This window comes from Misgurnus anguillicaudatus, chromosome 16 (assembly GCF_027580225.2).
Source record: "Misgurnus anguillicaudatus chromosome 16, ASM2758022v2, whole genome shotgun sequence".
Lineage (NCBI taxonomy): Eukaryota > Metazoa > Chordata > Actinopteri > Cypriniformes > Cobitidae > Misgurnus > Misgurnus anguillicaudatus.
In genome coordinates this window covers 32,461,222-32,477,853 of record NC_073352.2, presented here as the reverse complement: position 1 = coordinate 32,477,853, position 16,632 = coordinate 32,461,222, and the positions used below count along the sequence as shown (strand labels likewise).

The following is a 16,632-nucleotide window of genomic DNA, read 5'->3' as shown; positions in this document are numbered from 1 at the left end:
TCGTCACTCGATTAGTCTACATTAGCACTCAAAAGCGATTGCTCTGGTCTGGAGTCACATGTTTTGACAGGTAAACATGGCGGATGAGGATCCAAACGCAAAAGTTGAATGTGAAGATACTTCTGCAGAAGAAGAAGGAGCAGAGACGACGGAACGAGGACAGAATGATGTGTCTAATAGCACTGACTCGGTTCGGACGGACAGACCGGCAGACAGCTCTTGGTCAGCGCCGATTTTGTCGTTCGCTCGTAAAGCGACGGAGACGCTGAGCAGCGGGGTGAATAACTACAGCGCTGGATCACAACAACACAACAACAGCTCTGATCACGACAAATCACCAGCTATCACACTTGTACAACAATCTACTATTTTATCTGTACGACCCACATAAAATAAATAGTAAAATTATGATATTGTAGTGTTTTCAGCCTTGCAATACTACAGTTTATCAATTTTCAACAGTTAAATACCATGGTATAACGTTACTATAGTACGGTATATTTACTGTAATATATTACTGCAGTATAAAGAGTGTAACGTTATAGTTTGGTCGATTTCTTATACAACTTTTTCCAGCTTTGCGTAAAAGCAGCGTAAATGTTATTGGTTTGATTCCGATAATACTGCTAAAAACAATAGATTGAATGCATTTTGTGTAATTTTGCATAATAGTGTCCGGGTCGTTTTCAAATGAAGTGACTGGCAAATGCATAAATATGATGAGAAATTATTGGAAATTAAAAATATTGTATGAATAAAGCATAACATGTCATGATAAATGACACAGCTGTCACTGCTTGATGAAAAGGTAGTTAAGACGTCAATCTGTAACGTCGGGTTGACGTCAGAAACTCACGGCGGCCTGAAGATTAATGACTTTGTTGGTTTTTATTTGTAAATATGGTTTAGTATGAATAGCTTTTAAATAGTCTCTAGTATTTGAATAAATAAAGTATTGTAGGGTTTTGACATTAAAAAAATATTTTGACTTTTTTACATTTCAAACCTTTGGCCAGATCTCAGCCAAATATTTTCTTTATCTGGCGAACAAAACTCAAGCAGGACTTTTGCTTCTGGATGGATAGACTTTCACACAAAGCTGTGAAGAAAAGAGAGCCTGAATTAAGCCAGAAATGCCCAATGTAAGCCAGACTCGGCCCAAAACATGTTGCTAACTGGGTGATTCTCACGAAACCATTGAAACACCACAGCAATAATGATTTTAGCTTTAAAATGTGTAATATAGTAAAATTAAAAAGCATCAGAATTAACACAATACTGTGTTCTACCTTGCACAATGTGTGATTTCAACATAAGAATTTATAATTGTAAATTTTATCTCATTTTCTGCTGAAATTCTCATTACCGCAATGTGTCCGGCTGTGTTTGAACATGCGTTATGTTGTAATTTAATCAAATTAACACAAAAATATTAAGGAAAAAAATAAATGGATGTTTTGCTAGACTACTTTAGATGACAGAAAAAAGATTTACTGAATATTCATGTATAATAATAATGAAGAAAAATTAGGAAAATTATGTGTGTATGCCTGATGTTCTCATCCTCCGCAACACTTTTTGAGAACAGTTTAAGCACACATACAGAATTTTAATAAAGTTTGATTTTGAGTGACCAAGCACATGGACCAGTTACTTCAAGATGCTTACCAGGTAAGATCATTTTTTTACAGTTAATTTGAAATATTGTCTTGTCAGAATGCTTACACGACATTTTGATTATCATTACCACAACAGATGCTTATTAAATGTTAATTTAATTAATAGAAGCATCATACTTTGATTTTAAATGCATGTGCAGAATCTCCAAATTATGTTCTTTCAGGTTTGTCATGTCATTTTGAAAATTTGTCAGTGTTGATGTTTTCTGACTGTTGCAGTAATGAGATTTTTTAGGACACATGTTACAAAAAGTGTTAAATGATAAGTAAAAGTTTTTAAATTAATGTTCCCATTTACTCCAGACTTTGATTTTCAATGTCTGGTGGGAAAAAAGTTAATTTAAGCAATTTTTACATTTTCATGCTTGACATTTTTAAAACCAAGTTTTCGTGAGAATCACCCAACTAGGTTAGTACTGTAGTGTATATAAAAGTACAGTGGTATTACCATCTGCTATCATCACACTGTGATACATTTGCAGTACTGTTATGTTTGAGGAACACATTTCTGTTTGGTTAGTTTAACTCGTGATCATAACACAACTGTGTAAACTTTGCCTGGCTGAAAAGCACAAACCGGTTCAAAGGATTAGATTAGACACTTCTGATCATTCACTAGTAACACTGCTATCAGGCCATTATCTAGTAGAGGTTGATCATTGAATTATAGTAGCTGTTTTAAGTTTATTTGCAAAAATCAATGGATGGCAGTATGATTAGATGTTTAGGTAGAAGATTTTCCTTGCCTTGTTATTTTAATCACTAGTGTAAAGCAGCCCTTAAGTCTAAGCTCCAGTAAAACTCACTGTCTGCTGTTGTTAACTAGTGCAGAATAAACTTTTTTAATAACCAACATCTGTCACTTCTTCTTTTGTGGTTTATGTAATGTAAAGCATTGTCTTGTACGCCATTAAAGCGTTCATAGGATATGAAGAACGTGCACCTGCTTCCTGACTCAACAAATTTATGTTCTCCTGCAGGAACTTCCGCTTCCCTTCACGTTCCATATTAGGCTCTTTTTCCTGTTGTCATTAATGAATCACTGTTTTGCACTGAAGAAGCCTGCATGTAATTCAGTTCAGAGCGGTCTGCTCAGATGTCACAGGAAGTGATTGCACGTGTGTTGCTTTAGCTGTCTGTGTTTGGATCTTTTCAGCTATGAAGGATCCAATGGCAGTGGAGAGGTCAAATCTCCTCAGCATGATGAAGCTCAGCATTAAGGTTCTGATCCAGTCATCCCTGAGTCTCGGACGGACGCTCGACTCGGAGTATCCACCCTTACAGCAGTTCTTTGTGGTTCTGGAGCACTGCCTTAAACATGGTTTGAAAGGTGAGAGGAGACCTCAAATGTAGATTTATGTTTAATTGCAGGTACATTTGGTGCTCCAAGTCTTTTTTTTTTTTTTAGGGCTACCTAATTTTTAGTCACGACTAATCGTTTGCAGAATAAAAGTTTTTGTTTACATAGTTATTATACACAGTACATCAATAAATACTGTATGTATATGTAAATACAAACTCATGTATGTATCATTTTGAAGAAAAAAATTAGGGCTGTCAAAAGATTGATAGTGATTAATCCAAAATAAAAGTTTGTGTTTACATAACATATGTGTGTGTGCTGTGTGTAAATATTATGTATATATAAATACACACATCCATGTATATATTTAAGAAATATTTGCATTTATATACTATATATACATTTATATAATTTATATTATATTTAAATGTAAATATTTTTAAATATAAACAATTTTTCTTAAATATATACATTATTGTGTGTGCTTTTATATATAAATAATAATTATACACAGTACACACACATATGTTATGTAAACACAGACTTTTATTTTGGATGCGATTAATCGCGAATAATCTTTTGACAGCCCTAAATATATGATATAAATTATATGTAAATATACAAATGTTTATACACATGCAAATTTCTTAAATGTATACATGCATGTGTGTGCATTTATATATACATAATTATTATACACATTACACACACATTTAGGATGTAAACAAAAACTTTTATTCTGCAAACGATTAGTTGCGACTAATTGCTCTTATTTTTGGTTATGTTTTTTTTTTTTTATTTAAATAAGTTGGTACTCATTGTCAGAGCTCGTCAAAGACATTATTATCTGTAAAAAGTGTCTTATGTACTGTTGTGCGAATTAGTTAGTGTCAATTCTGTTACTGTCAACTCTGTTACAGAGAAATGTGTATGCATATTTCAGCTTTTTAGCTATATGAGACACTTTTAACAGAAAATATTATATTGTTATGGCCTGTGATATCTTGCAAATAGCAAAAAAAGAGATTTTGGCCACCAAACGCGCCTGCAATTAACTAAATCCTAATGGTTCAAGCATGTTTCTCTTTATTTTTCTCTCCTGGCCAGCGAGGAAATCATTTATTGGTCCGAATAAATCGATCTGGGCTCCTCTAGAGCTAATAGAGAAACTTTGCCCCGAGTCTGCCGACATCGCCACCAGTGTACGGGATATGCCTGGACTCAAGTAGGTATCCAGACACATACATATTTGAACCGTTGTAATAAAAAACGGCGTACGTTCATGAGGTTTTCTGTTTGTTTTAGGACAGGACTCGGACGAGCTCGAGCGTGGCTGCATTTGGCTCTAATGCAGAAAAAAATTGCAGACTACCTGAAAGTTTTTATAAATAGGCGAGACCTTCTTGGGTAAGAGAATTTACTAATCTGAAATGCACCCACCAACATGTGTTTGGACCCTCAATATTTAGAGCAGGGGTCGGCAAGTAACTTTGGCCGCGGGCCAATATTTTTTTTAGCCAGTAGATGGCGGGCCAACTGTTGTTGGCACACTTACGTCTTATTTTGAATTAGCCTAGTAAAGGCTATCTGATCTATTGGCAAGAAACATTGTCTTTATTTCCTATTTAAAAGACGAAAGACGGCATTAAAAATTGCTAAAAACATGGTAATGGGTCTGTGTATCATTCGTTCGATCGTTTTTTTTTTTTTCAAATTAAAAACAAAAATGAAAAAATTAACCACCACGGGTTTTCTGATTGTGTGCTCAGATAAAAAAATTAATTACTGGATTAGACATTTTTTTTATTTAACTCCTTTATAGGCATAATATATCAATGAAATCATTTTAAACAGATCAAGTACTATAGTGGTAATATTACAGGCATTTATGCTCTCATGAAATACTCTTACAGTCCGACTTTTGAACTATTCCTTTTTTTATTAATATTTATCCGGGACACACACATACACACCTAAGGTTTAAGGAGGTCTCCGCTGGACTGTTTTTTGTCCAGCTCCGACAAGGTTCTATTCATACATTCATACACTTTGTGTTCACCCGCTTTTTTCCCGACCTGACGGGTCCGCAAAACTTAACGTCATGTTTCCAGAATCTCACATTCAAATGTCTCTAACGAAAAGAGACAGATAATTTTAAATGTTATACAAAAATTGTGTTCGTGTCAATAAAAATATTATTTTAACATTGTATTCATTGTATTTATAATGAAATATAAATAATAAATTAAATAGGACAAAGCCTCTCACTCAAATTTCTCACCATCATAAACCGAGTTGGTTGCGGAGTTGCTGTTCAAATTGCTGAACATCCTCCTTTGCCAAATTTATAACGTTTTAAACGGAGGTAAAGATCAAAGAACTATGCGTTAGGAAAATTAATAATGGCTTTATTTTAATAGACATGTAAAACCATATTTTGGCGGATTACTTTCATTTTTTTAACGAATTTACCTGCCCATTTAGTCTTAATAATTAACGGTAAACGAACTTGACTTGCTGTTTTCGAAGGCATGTCGAACCTAAGGTCGGGCTCGAGCCCCAAGTTCAAGTAGCAGAACACAACAGTATTCCTTTCAAATCTACTTTAAAAGTGTATTAGTTAAAATATTACTGCAGTAAAAGAGTTTATTTTTATCATATTTTTCTAAAAGCCAGCAATTACTTTTCAGTAATTTGCAATGTCACGGAGTTTAACGTCTTCACGCGTGATGAATTGACATGATTTACGAGGTAAATTTGCAAATGATTCATGAAGTCATACCTCTGCAATTATTTGATCGATTGTGTTTTAGAAGTATGCTTAAACTAATGACAGTTATGATCGCGGATGCGCTGGTAGAGAAAGAGAACGAGAAAAAGCGGCCCGTTAAGATAGCTATTATACGCATTTTTTTCAGGACATTCTTGCTATTTGTCAGTGTGTTATACGCGAATAAATAATAATGAAAAAAGTTCAAAAGTCGGACTGTAAGCGAATGAGACTTACAGGAAAGCATGGTTGCTATTCAAACCCTTATTAAAACCCTTATTAAAATGTAATCTGTTAGTACCTGATCTGTTTAAATTTATTTCATTGGTATATGTCTGCTAAGGTGTTCAATTAAAATTTGTCCGAACCCGTTTTCATTCATTTTTTTATTTTTGATCTGAGCGCACATTCAGAAAACGAGTCGTTTGATTTTAGTTCAGGAAATAAATAATAGAAAAACAAGTCGTTTTTCTTTATTTTCTTTTTGGTTTTGATTTGAAAAAACGAATGAAGGAATGTTACAGATACACGGGGCCATTTTTGTAAACTGTTATTGTAAAATAAAAAAGTCTGATTAAAAAAAAAGTAAAAAACGGACTTCAAATTAATCCGGCGGGCCAGAAAATATTGCTGGCGGGCCACTTTTGGCCCGCGGGCCGCCTGTTGCCGACCCCTGATTTAGAGTCTTCATGAGACGTATTAATCTTGAAGTGGAACTTGTTGAATGTTTTTCGTTTGCTCAGAGAGTTTTATGAGCCCGGGTCTCTTATAATGGAAGAGGAAGGGGCTGTGATCATAGGCATGCTAGTGGGCCTCAATGTGATCGATGCCAATTTGTGTGTTAAAGGAGAAGATCTGGATTCTCAGGTGAACTTTTAGCTTCTCTCCTGCAACTTCTAGCAGCTGTACAATGTGACAGACTGTGATTAATAACACTTGTCTTTATATATCGCTACAGGTGTGCGTCATTGATTTCTCATTGTACCTGAAAGATCCGCAGGCAACTGAGACCAAACAGGAGTGAGTAGATACAAATAATTGGCGAATAACAATCATTTAAACATGAATTGCTTAGTGAATAGTCAGCGTGTTATTACACACTATTATTGTAATGAATATTATGAACTATTTTCACTCAAACAGTGATGCAAAAATGACAGCCATCCTAGACCAAAAGCACTACATTGAAGAGCTGAACCGTCATCTCAGCTGCACGGTGACAGATCTTCAGGCTAAGATGGACTCTTTGGAAAAGACCAACTCTAAACTCATTGAGGAGGTCGGGATCTCCAAACTTTGAAGATTGAAGTCCTTCTAGGAAGGATCGAGTTTTTTTAAGACTATATTGGTTGTATACTTCACATCTAGGGATGCACAGATATTCGGTTATTTACACCGATATTTGATAGATAGCAATAGTTTTGCTCTTTACTGAAATCTTAGAAGTGCAGAGCAAACAAACTGCAATTCTGTCGTTGTCACCCAATTCAAAATAATCACATAGGATAGAGATGCGATTTTTCGCCCCTTATGGGCTGATATATCTGTGCATCCCTAATCGCATCAGTTGGTGTTTTTGATGTTTTGTGTTTAGCTTACAGCGGCCACAGACCGAATCAATGCTTTGCGTGAGGAGCAGGAGGAGCTTAGAAAGGAGAATGAAAATATTCGCCAGAGCAGCCAGAGAAAAGAGGAGGTAAGATGATGTTTGACTGTCTCTCCCTCAGACAGAGAAACTCAAAATTAAAGACCCATCAAGATGTAGATCAATGCTAGGAATGCGTGTGAAAGCATAAACCAAAACTACACTAGTCAACATTTAAAAATAGATCAAGACCCAACAGCCGTTCTTGTTTTAGGATAACTTGGATTAACTTTTTTTAATTAACTTCAAATGTTGACTACCATATTAGTTACCTAGCTTAACTTCTGACGGTAAATTGTACAATGAGGGTAATGTTTTTGGATTTCTGCATCTCTACAGTAAAGTCACAATAAAACGGAAGAAGCAATTGTCTTATATTCCATATATCCAATTGAAACGGCTTCTGAAATGAAAAAAGTAGGGCTAGACTTGAATTAGTTCATAGAGAATTGATGGGATCGTTGAAAGTTGGGTCATGTTGCTATTTGCTAATCGCTGCTAGCCTGGCTAACACCAGACCAGTCTCATAGAGAATGAGACGTGGTCTGGGAACCACATGCTAATTTTCTCGTATTTGAGGCGTGGTTTACGAATGCCCAGAGCCGTTTATTGGGCGCTAAGAATGTCTATCAAACGTGTCTGTACGTAGCTCATAACCAATCATTTCAATTATATCAGATGACGTATGTACAGCGACATAAATTCAAACATAAACAGCTTTTATCGGTACATGTGCACACAGCTGAATGCTATGCAACTAAACCGGTAGCTGTATTTTGATATTGAAAAGCAACACAATTTAGTGGCACTGTGACAACCAGAGTACAGGCATAATGACAATATGATATTAATAAATACTGCTTACCATTTATAAGTTAAATGGACTTCGTCAACGACGATGCCTAGCAGGTTGGTCCTATAAAACTCTGTGGCTCAGTTGCAGTTGCGTTCAAAACTACTTACAACACTATCTAAGGCTGCATCGAAAAGTAACGTCGCGTCTGCTGTGGTATTGGATAAACAAAACTGCTTCGGTGTGTCGCATAGACATCATCATCGTCTTGCTGCCCCTCCCCATTCTGTGATTGGTTCCCTATTTCAGGGGCAAAATTGGTCCATAGTTTCCATGCTAGACGTGAAAGGCAGCATGGGGGAACCCAGGCTAAATCGCTGCGATCTTTTCTCGCCATACCCCGTGAGCAGAAGTAAAGAGAGATTGTTTTCCAGGAGGAGAGGAGATTTGTTTTTTTTTTATTAAAGTATGGCTGCGACTAACTATTATTTTCAGAATCGATTAATCGGACGATTTTTTTTTGACTAATCGGATAAAATATAAATATTTACTTAATTAGATGTTTTCACGTATTTATAGCTAACTAAGGCACTAAATTAGGGTATTCACGTGTAGAAGTGTACTTTTAAAAGTGCAAAAGCCACACACTACTACAGAGTTTTACTAATATAATGTATTTGATTTAGATATTTTAAGCCTTAAATTAAAAAGTTTGTCCAGCTTTTAAATGGTAAAACATCTTTAAATGTCAAAATATCAATTAACTAAATGAATTAAGTCTTCAGGGATGTGCTGAGAATTTTGCCTCAGATGGACAGACTAATTTTAATCTTCAGCTTTAGACCTTTATTTGTTATTAACAAAATAAATAAGCCATTATGATATGAAAGTGTTGATGCTTTGTTACAGTAATAAAAACCTGAATTTCCCTCTTACTTTAAAACAGATGCTTGTGGTTCATTACTATTTTGATGAAAACCCAACAACAATTAAACAAATACAAAGTCACTTATAATAATAAAGCAATAAGCCCCGTGAAGCAGTGGGTTACCAGTGCATTTTATAACAGCTAAGGGGCGTTGTTAGGCATGAAGCGAATCGGAGTGCCTAAAACCCCCTTAGCTGTTATAAAATGCACTGTAACACCACTGCTTCGTGGGGCTTATTGTTTTTATAAAACGGTTACTTCATATGCATAGCAGGATTTCATAAAATAAAACAAATAAGTTGTAATTATATTAGTAAAAATATTACTCTTCCGCCAAACAAAGTAGTTCCTCAGAATCAAGTGCGTCTGCAACAGAGCACTGCGTTTCCATTAAAAATTTTGTGTTATTTTCCAAATGTCGATAAAAACTATTTTGAAATGATGGCATTTCCATTAAACGAATGTTATGCATCTAAAACCTAATTTTGTTGTCTCACAATAAGTCATTCCAAAAGCCATGGTGACGGTCAGTTCGACTTCAACAAAATACCACAAAAGCGACTCGAAAGCATACAAAGCATTCAACTTCTGAATCTATGTCATGTGCTTGTCGGTTTTTGTGATGCCACATGAAGTCGAACACATCTCTTCTGTCTGTCCTCCAACCAAACATACCATGCAATATCTAAAAAAAGATCATGTGACTTTTACGCACATCAGCTGACCTGTAAACTGTCTCCATCATAGTTTTGCCATTCCTTTTTTGGAAAAAAAACACCAAAAACCTTTTTGCTATATATGCAGTTTATGTGAAATTACCATGTTTTCATTTTTAATTTGCTATGAGCAGTCCCTCCAGAAAAACGCGATTGTGCGATCGCGCGATATATCGCATAGTCAGCCAAAGTCCGCATATTTATGCGGGGCTGCACTTTTTCCAAATACGACGCACTTTCGCCGCATTAATTACATATTTCCACGCACAAAATATGCAGGGCTTGCATGATTTCATAATCTCCGCATTTTCATAGCAAAAAGTCACATATATATTAGCAGAAAGTTGAAAACTGTTGCATTTACTTCCCAAAAGTGCAGCCGTGTCCTCTATTGCCATGGGAACGTAATAAAGTGACGTGATTATGTGACGTGAACATCATTGCAGCTTTTGCAAGTTTCCGCAGTTTTTGCAAGTTCCGCAATTTTCGCAAATCCCGCAATTCCATCGCATAAATTGCTTAAATATCTCGCATATTTCATCGCATTTTTTATGAAAACGTGCCGCAAAATCAAGGATTTTTGCCCGCAACAATCACAAAAAAACTCCGCGTTTTTCTGGAAGGACTGTATGAGCATCAGTATGGGATTTTTTTCTGTTTTTAGGTGACTCTCCAGGACAGCCAAGTGGAGTTGGAAACATATCGACAGACACGGCAAGGTTTGGATGAAATGTACAATGTTGTCTGGAAGCAGTACAAGGAGGAGAAACGAATCCGGCAGGTAAGACTTAACGAAGCGATGAATTTCGAGTTGCCGTTGTGTAGGACCAATCACAGAAGCTGACTTGTCCTGTTTGACCAATCAGGAGCTGCAAAAAGAGCTGGAACTACAGATGGGTCTCAAGCAGGAAATGGAAGTGGCCATGAAACTCCTGGAAAAGGACATTCACGAGAAACATGACACGCTGGCTGCACTGCGACAACAGCTGGACCAGGTGAAGAACATCAACTTACAGATGTTCAACAAGGCACAGGTACTACTACTCTTTGTTGTATGCAGGTTTCATTTGGACTCTTAATTTGAAATAATCTTCCTGTTGTGTCATTTATAAGGAGTCTGACCGAGTGTCTCAGAAAAAAGAAGAGGAGAAACTACAAATCGAAAAGAAGTTGATTCAGATGGAGGTGACCATGAAAGAACTGGAGCAGAGGTGATATATATTTTTATTTCATAGCAAAGATGTCCATATGTGGGTACTAGTACAGTCAAAAATGTAATGTATGGCTAAGAAAGCAAATGTGACAAGAGTGTTTACTCTGCAGGCTACAAAATTCTGAGAATTTCCGCAAGAACACGGACGAAAGCCAGAATGAGCTGAGGTCAGAAATGAAAGGGAAAATAAACGGTCTGCAGAAGCGTCTCGCTGACCTGGACACGCTCAGGTTACCAAATCAAGACTCCATAAACATGAATAACTTTTCACTACGTAGTCAACATAATTTTTCTCTCTAGGTCCTTCTTTGGTTTTAACGCGGCTGTTGTTCTCTCCTGATAGGGCCGGACTGGAGTCGGAGCTGAGCAATGAGAAGGAACAGCGTCAAAACATGCAGAAAGAGCTGCAGAGAGAACAAGACAACAGCGCAGAGCTGCGCACACAACTGCAGCAGCTGCAGGGCCTGCAGACGGTGAGATGCATGACCGTAAACTTTATGAGTAGTACACTTAAAGGATAATTCCACTTTTATAAAAACAATCCTGATAATTTATTCACCCCATGTCATCCAAATGTTTGTCTTTCTTTGTTCAGTCGAGAAGAAATTAAAGGGATAGTTCACCCAAAAATGAAAAAAAAATGTCATTAATGATTCACCCTCATGTTGTTCAAACTCATAAGACCTCTGTTCATCTTTGTCTTCTCTTCTGCATCTGTTGTAAAGTGCATGCACAAGACAAAATCACGTGACTGTAGTGACACGGCTGACGTGTTATCTGGTGCGCCCCAGCTGTTTTTTTTTTTGTTAGTTTTTTGTGTGCCAGATGCATGTAATGCCGAGTTCAGACTGCACGATTTTAGCCCTGATTTTGACTCGCCGACAGGTTTTGCGAAATCGCCGACAAATGGCCGAAATCACAGGCAAATCGATGCTTGTGCACGCGATTGACAATCACACAGTGTGAATTATAAAAGACGCGTTCTGAGAGGATCGCCGACGAGTCGCCGACACCCGTGAGATATCTGGCATGCTAAATATCTGGACCGGTCGGCGATTCAAAATCATGCCGTGTGAAATGTGTTTTGACTGACAATAACATCGGCGATGACCTACATCCAATGAGAGAGCAACATACAGGACAGCTGGAAGTTCGGGGAGGAGTCTCTCCAAACATTTCCTCATTCATAATTTTTATTTCTTCTTCTTTCTGCTGCAAATGAGCGCACATGCAATTTGTATGTTAAACTTCTTGCGGGTGACTATTTTTAATAATAATCCCAGTCTCACGTGAGAACTCCGGTCTTGCACGCGTGACCTCGCGCTGTTTCCTTTGCGTCACTTCTCGCGTGCGTTTGGTTGTGAGACGTAGTTTGCGGACCGGGAAAAAGTTATCGGCGATTCTTCTTACGGTAAAGTCATGCAGTATGAAGACCCCTGTCGCCAATCCATCATGCAGTGTGAAACAGCAGCGACTGAACGCTTCCCCTGATAATCACGCAGTGTGAAACCACAGGTGACCCGACTAATTTGAAAATCATACAGTCTGAACTCGGCATTAGTTAGAAAAAAAACCTTTGCAAACATGTTTGAGGATAACATGTCATCCATGTCACTGCAGTCATGTGACTTTAGTCTCGCGCATGCACTTCAAAACAGAAGCGGAAGAGAAGACAAAGATGAACGGAGGTCTTACGAGTTAGCATAGGCTAATCTATGGTGGAAGTTTATCAGTTTGAGCTTCGGCGTTTGCTTAAAAATGTGTTGCGTCTTTCTACAGGAACTGCTTGAACTACGGCAGGAGAAGAAGCAACTTCAACAGCTTTGTGAGGAGCAGGAACAAGCCCTGCAGGAGATGGGTCTTCATCTTAGCCAGTAAGAGTCCTTGTCATCTTTTTCATCTCATGTTTGTCCTTATGTAGTCCTGGAATAATCCATAATATTTAACAATATTGAGACATTTCACGATAAAATCCTACATTTAGGTCCAAACTCAAGATGGAGGACTTTAAAGAGGTCAACAAAGCATTGAAGGTGAACGTCATGTAACTCATATTACATATTTATCACTGTATATATGACATGAAAGTATTACAGGACAATTTTCATTTGGTCCTGCATTCTGGATCGTCTTCAAAAGTGTTAAGATGATGTTTTTCAGGGTCATGCCTGGCTAAAGGACGATGAAGCCACACAGTGCAAACAATGCCAGAAAGAATTTTCAATCGCACGGAGGAAAGTAAGTAACATATCTCACGCTTGTCACCGGACTTCACTGCGATACTTTAAAGGCGGGGTGCAATATTTTTGAAAAACACTGGAAAAGGTAGTCGGGCCGACTACCAAAAAAAACACTTATAGCCAATCAGCTGTAAGGGGCGTGTCTACTAACAGAAATCGTTGCCTGGGTTGCGTATGTGTGGGGCGAGTCTATCAAAAGAAAGTCCAGATTCTCTTGGGGGTAGGGGTGTGTTTGTTTAGGTGATTTCTAATATCAACATTGGCTTTCAGAGATCATGCACCCTGCCTTTAATTCAACTCTTGTTCTTCTCTTTTGAAGCACCATTGCAGGAACTGTGGAGATATTTACTGCAGCAATTGCTCCAGTAATGAGCTCGCTCTGCCTTCGTACCCCAGACCGGTGCGCGTCTGTGACGTCTGTCATTCTCTTCTGCTCCAGAGAAGCTCCATCGGGTCCTGACGACACTCACAACATCTGCTGATCATGTGCGTGCGGGCTACAGGCCTTTGTAATGCGATTTAGATTTGTACTTAACCAATTTACGCATTACCTTAATTTGTTGTAGCTTATTTGGCTTCTTTCTGATTAAAATCTTTCATTGATATAAAATCATACGCAGATTTTTAGCCAATCAGCAACGGTAACATTAAGATAAACTATTGTATTTTAATTGATAGTCTCCATTTTAGGGAGAACTAATACATCTGAGCCTTTCGAGCATTCACTATTTGTGGATACAGAGGATTTATATGCTTTTTGATCTTTAGTCCCATCTTCTGTTGTTGAAATATTGTCACTGTTTTATAAATTCTGATTAGGGAATTATGACCTCAAATACAGGTGTTTTTGTTTATGGAGACTCGATTGTGCCAATATTTTGCCATATTGTTTTTTTTGGTGTACTATGAAGATTTAAAGGAAAACAGCACCGTTTTTCAATATTTTACTGTGTTCTTACCTCAACTTAGACGAATGAATACATACAATGCGTGCACTTGTTCTTTGTTCAGCGCGTCGTGTATGTGTTGGCATTTGGCCTGGCCACATTCGTTCCTTGGGATCCACGCCGGGATGAATTTAGAAACCACCAAACACTTCCATGTTTTCCCTGTTTGAGGACTGTTGCATGAGTGGTTGCACGAGTGAGTATGGTGGCACAAAATACAATAGTTATCTGTTTAAAATATCGACATTTTATTTTGTGCCACCATACTTGCTCGTGTGGCTACTCATGTGGCTGTCTTTGAATGGTGAGAACATGGAAGTGTTTGGTGGCTTCTGGGTTCATCCCTGTTTGGATCCTGGGGAATGGGTGGGGCTGGGCTAAATGCTGGCACATTACACAACACGCTGTGCAAAGATTGGGTGCGCGCATTGAATGAGGATGGGTATGAGTTCATTTGTCTAGGTTGAGATGGGAATATAGTAAAATATTGAAAGCTGTGGTGTTTTCCTTTAATACAGATGCTGTGCATGTCTTGTATGAAAAAATATCAATGCATCAGGTAGCAGCTCTTGTTTGTCAAAAGAGGGGGTCAATTACTACTAAATGAATTCAGTTGCGAAATCTTTAATGTTCAGGAATTTAATAAAAGTTATTTTTACGTATATTAGCCATGTATTGAATGCAATAGTTCATTACGTTGATTCTTTACATAAGAATGATTAGTCACATTTTATTTTATGGTGTCCTTGTCACTTCAGCCAAATACAGTATCAAATTATCCCATGATTTACTCAAGCAATCCGAGATGGATATGCCCATCATCTTTCTGACGAACACATTTGGAGTTATTTTGGTAAATGTCCTTTCAAGCTTTGTAGTGGTGGAGAACAGGGATTAGAGAACAGCTTGACTTTGAAAATTCCATTTTCAAATTCCATTTTTAAGAAATTCCATGTTCTTGGAAGAGGGGTCCAGATGGTTTGCTCACCGCCATGTCATCCGGGGTGTTGGTGTCTTTCTTTGTTCAGTCCAGAGGAAGTTGTGCTTTTTGAGGGGGGCATTGCAGGATTTTTCTCATTTTAATGGACTTTAATAGACACCAACACTTAACACTTGAATCAACACTTAACAGTTTTTTTCAACGGAGTTTCAAAGGACTATAAACAATCCCAAACGAGGTATAAGGGTCTTATCTAGCAAAACGATTATCATTTTTGACAAGAAAAATAACAAATATACACTTTTAAACCACAACTTTTCGTCTAGGTCCCGCCCTGAAAGCATCAGCGTGACCTCACGCAATACGTCATGACGTCAAGAGGTCACAGAGGACGAACGCGAAACTCCACCCCAGTGTTTACAAGTGTTGAGAAAGTGTTGTATGTGGAATGATACTAATTAATGTCTTTGTGTCAGTTTATTGTTTAAAATGGTCCGCAAATGTGCGTTTTATATATCTAACACGTGACCTCCCTACGTCACTACGCATTTGCGTTAGGTCGCGCTGGGCCGGACCTGGACGAGGGGTTGTGGTTTGGAAGTGTATATTTGTTGTTTTTATTGTCGCGGGTTACAATCGTTTTGCTAGATGGGACCCTTGTGCCTCGTTTGGGATCGTTTGTAGTCCTTTGAAGCTCTGTTGAAGAAGACTGTTGGGTGTCGAGTTGGGTGTTGAGTGGTGGTGTCCATTAAAATGAGAGAAATCCTGCAATGTTTTCCTCAGGAGGCATAATTTCTTCTGGACTGAGCAAAGAGGGACATCGGCATTTTGGATGACATGGTGGTGAGTGGATTGTCTGGATTTTTCTTTTAAGAAAATGGACTATTCCTTTAATTAATGTCTTCGGGTAATCGTTACGATTTTGTAAGAAAAATATCCACATTTCAAACTTTATAACTATAATAACCTGTAACAATGCCTCTTGGACTAATTGTGAAAGCATACCCATGGCTTACTTCTGTGAAGGACCGATGCACTTTTGGGGGGTTTAGGGTCAGAAGTTGTTTCCTGATCCCTGTTTTCTACCATTATAAAGCTTGGAAGAGCAAGGACATTTACTAAATGGGTCATGCAGAAACATCCACTTTTGGTATGTCAAGGTGTCTTAAAATTGATTTCTTTTTTCTAACATTTAAACTTAGACCCATTATCAGATTACTCTTTGACTATATGAGTACACATAAATGACAGCTTAATTTTTTATTTTTTGTGTGCATGTACTTAATACACCTTTTTTTCCACTGGTGTTTCCTTACTTCTTTAGCAATATTAAAGGTGTTTATGAAACATATTTATATTTTTTTCAATTCTCAAGTGTAGCAGAATTCAATGCATTTAAAATTATCATGATGTCACATGTGAAAGAGTTTATTTAATGTGAAAGAAAAAAACACAGTA

At 37.5% G+C, this 16,632-nt stretch overlaps 1 protein-coding gene across 1 annotated transcript in view; it reads left to right on the top strand.

Annotated features, from left to right (window-relative positions):
- rufy1 (RUN and FYVE domain containing 1) overlaps nucleotides 1–14,141 on the top strand; it is a 45,700-nt gene extending 31,559 nt beyond the window's left edge. Inside the window, exons 2-18 of the mRNA XM_073854511.1 lie at nucleotides 71–345; nucleotides 2,840–3,009; nucleotides 4,090–4,207; nucleotides 4,288–4,389; nucleotides 6,496–6,619; nucleotides 6,711–6,772; nucleotides 6,896–7,031; nucleotides 7,347–7,448; nucleotides 10,499–10,615; nucleotides 10,701–10,868; nucleotides 10,948–11,045; nucleotides 11,158–11,277; nucleotides 11,391–11,520; nucleotides 12,827–12,921; nucleotides 13,032–13,080; nucleotides 13,208–13,285; nucleotides 13,607–14,141. Coding sequence (XP_073710612.1) covers nucleotides 77–345; nucleotides 2,840–3,009; nucleotides 4,090–4,207; nucleotides 4,288–4,389; nucleotides 6,496–6,619; nucleotides 6,711–6,772; nucleotides 6,896–7,031; nucleotides 7,347–7,448; nucleotides 10,499–10,615; nucleotides 10,701–10,868; nucleotides 10,948–11,045; nucleotides 11,158–11,277; nucleotides 11,391–11,520; nucleotides 12,827–12,921; nucleotides 13,032–13,080; nucleotides 13,208–13,285; nucleotides 13,607–13,747 — 2,079 coding nt within the window. The 5' untranslated portion in view covers nucleotides 71–76 and the 3' untranslated portion in view covers nucleotides 13,748–14,141. The remainder of the gene's footprint in view (nucleotides 1–70; nucleotides 346–2,839; nucleotides 3,010–4,089; nucleotides 4,208–4,287; nucleotides 4,390–6,495; nucleotides 6,620–6,710; nucleotides 6,773–6,895; nucleotides 7,032–7,346; nucleotides 7,449–10,498; nucleotides 10,616–10,700; nucleotides 10,869–10,947; nucleotides 11,046–11,157; nucleotides 11,278–11,390; nucleotides 11,521–12,826; nucleotides 12,922–13,031; nucleotides 13,081–13,207; nucleotides 13,286–13,606) is intronic.
- Nucleotides 14,142–16,632: the final 2,491 nt, after the last annotated feature.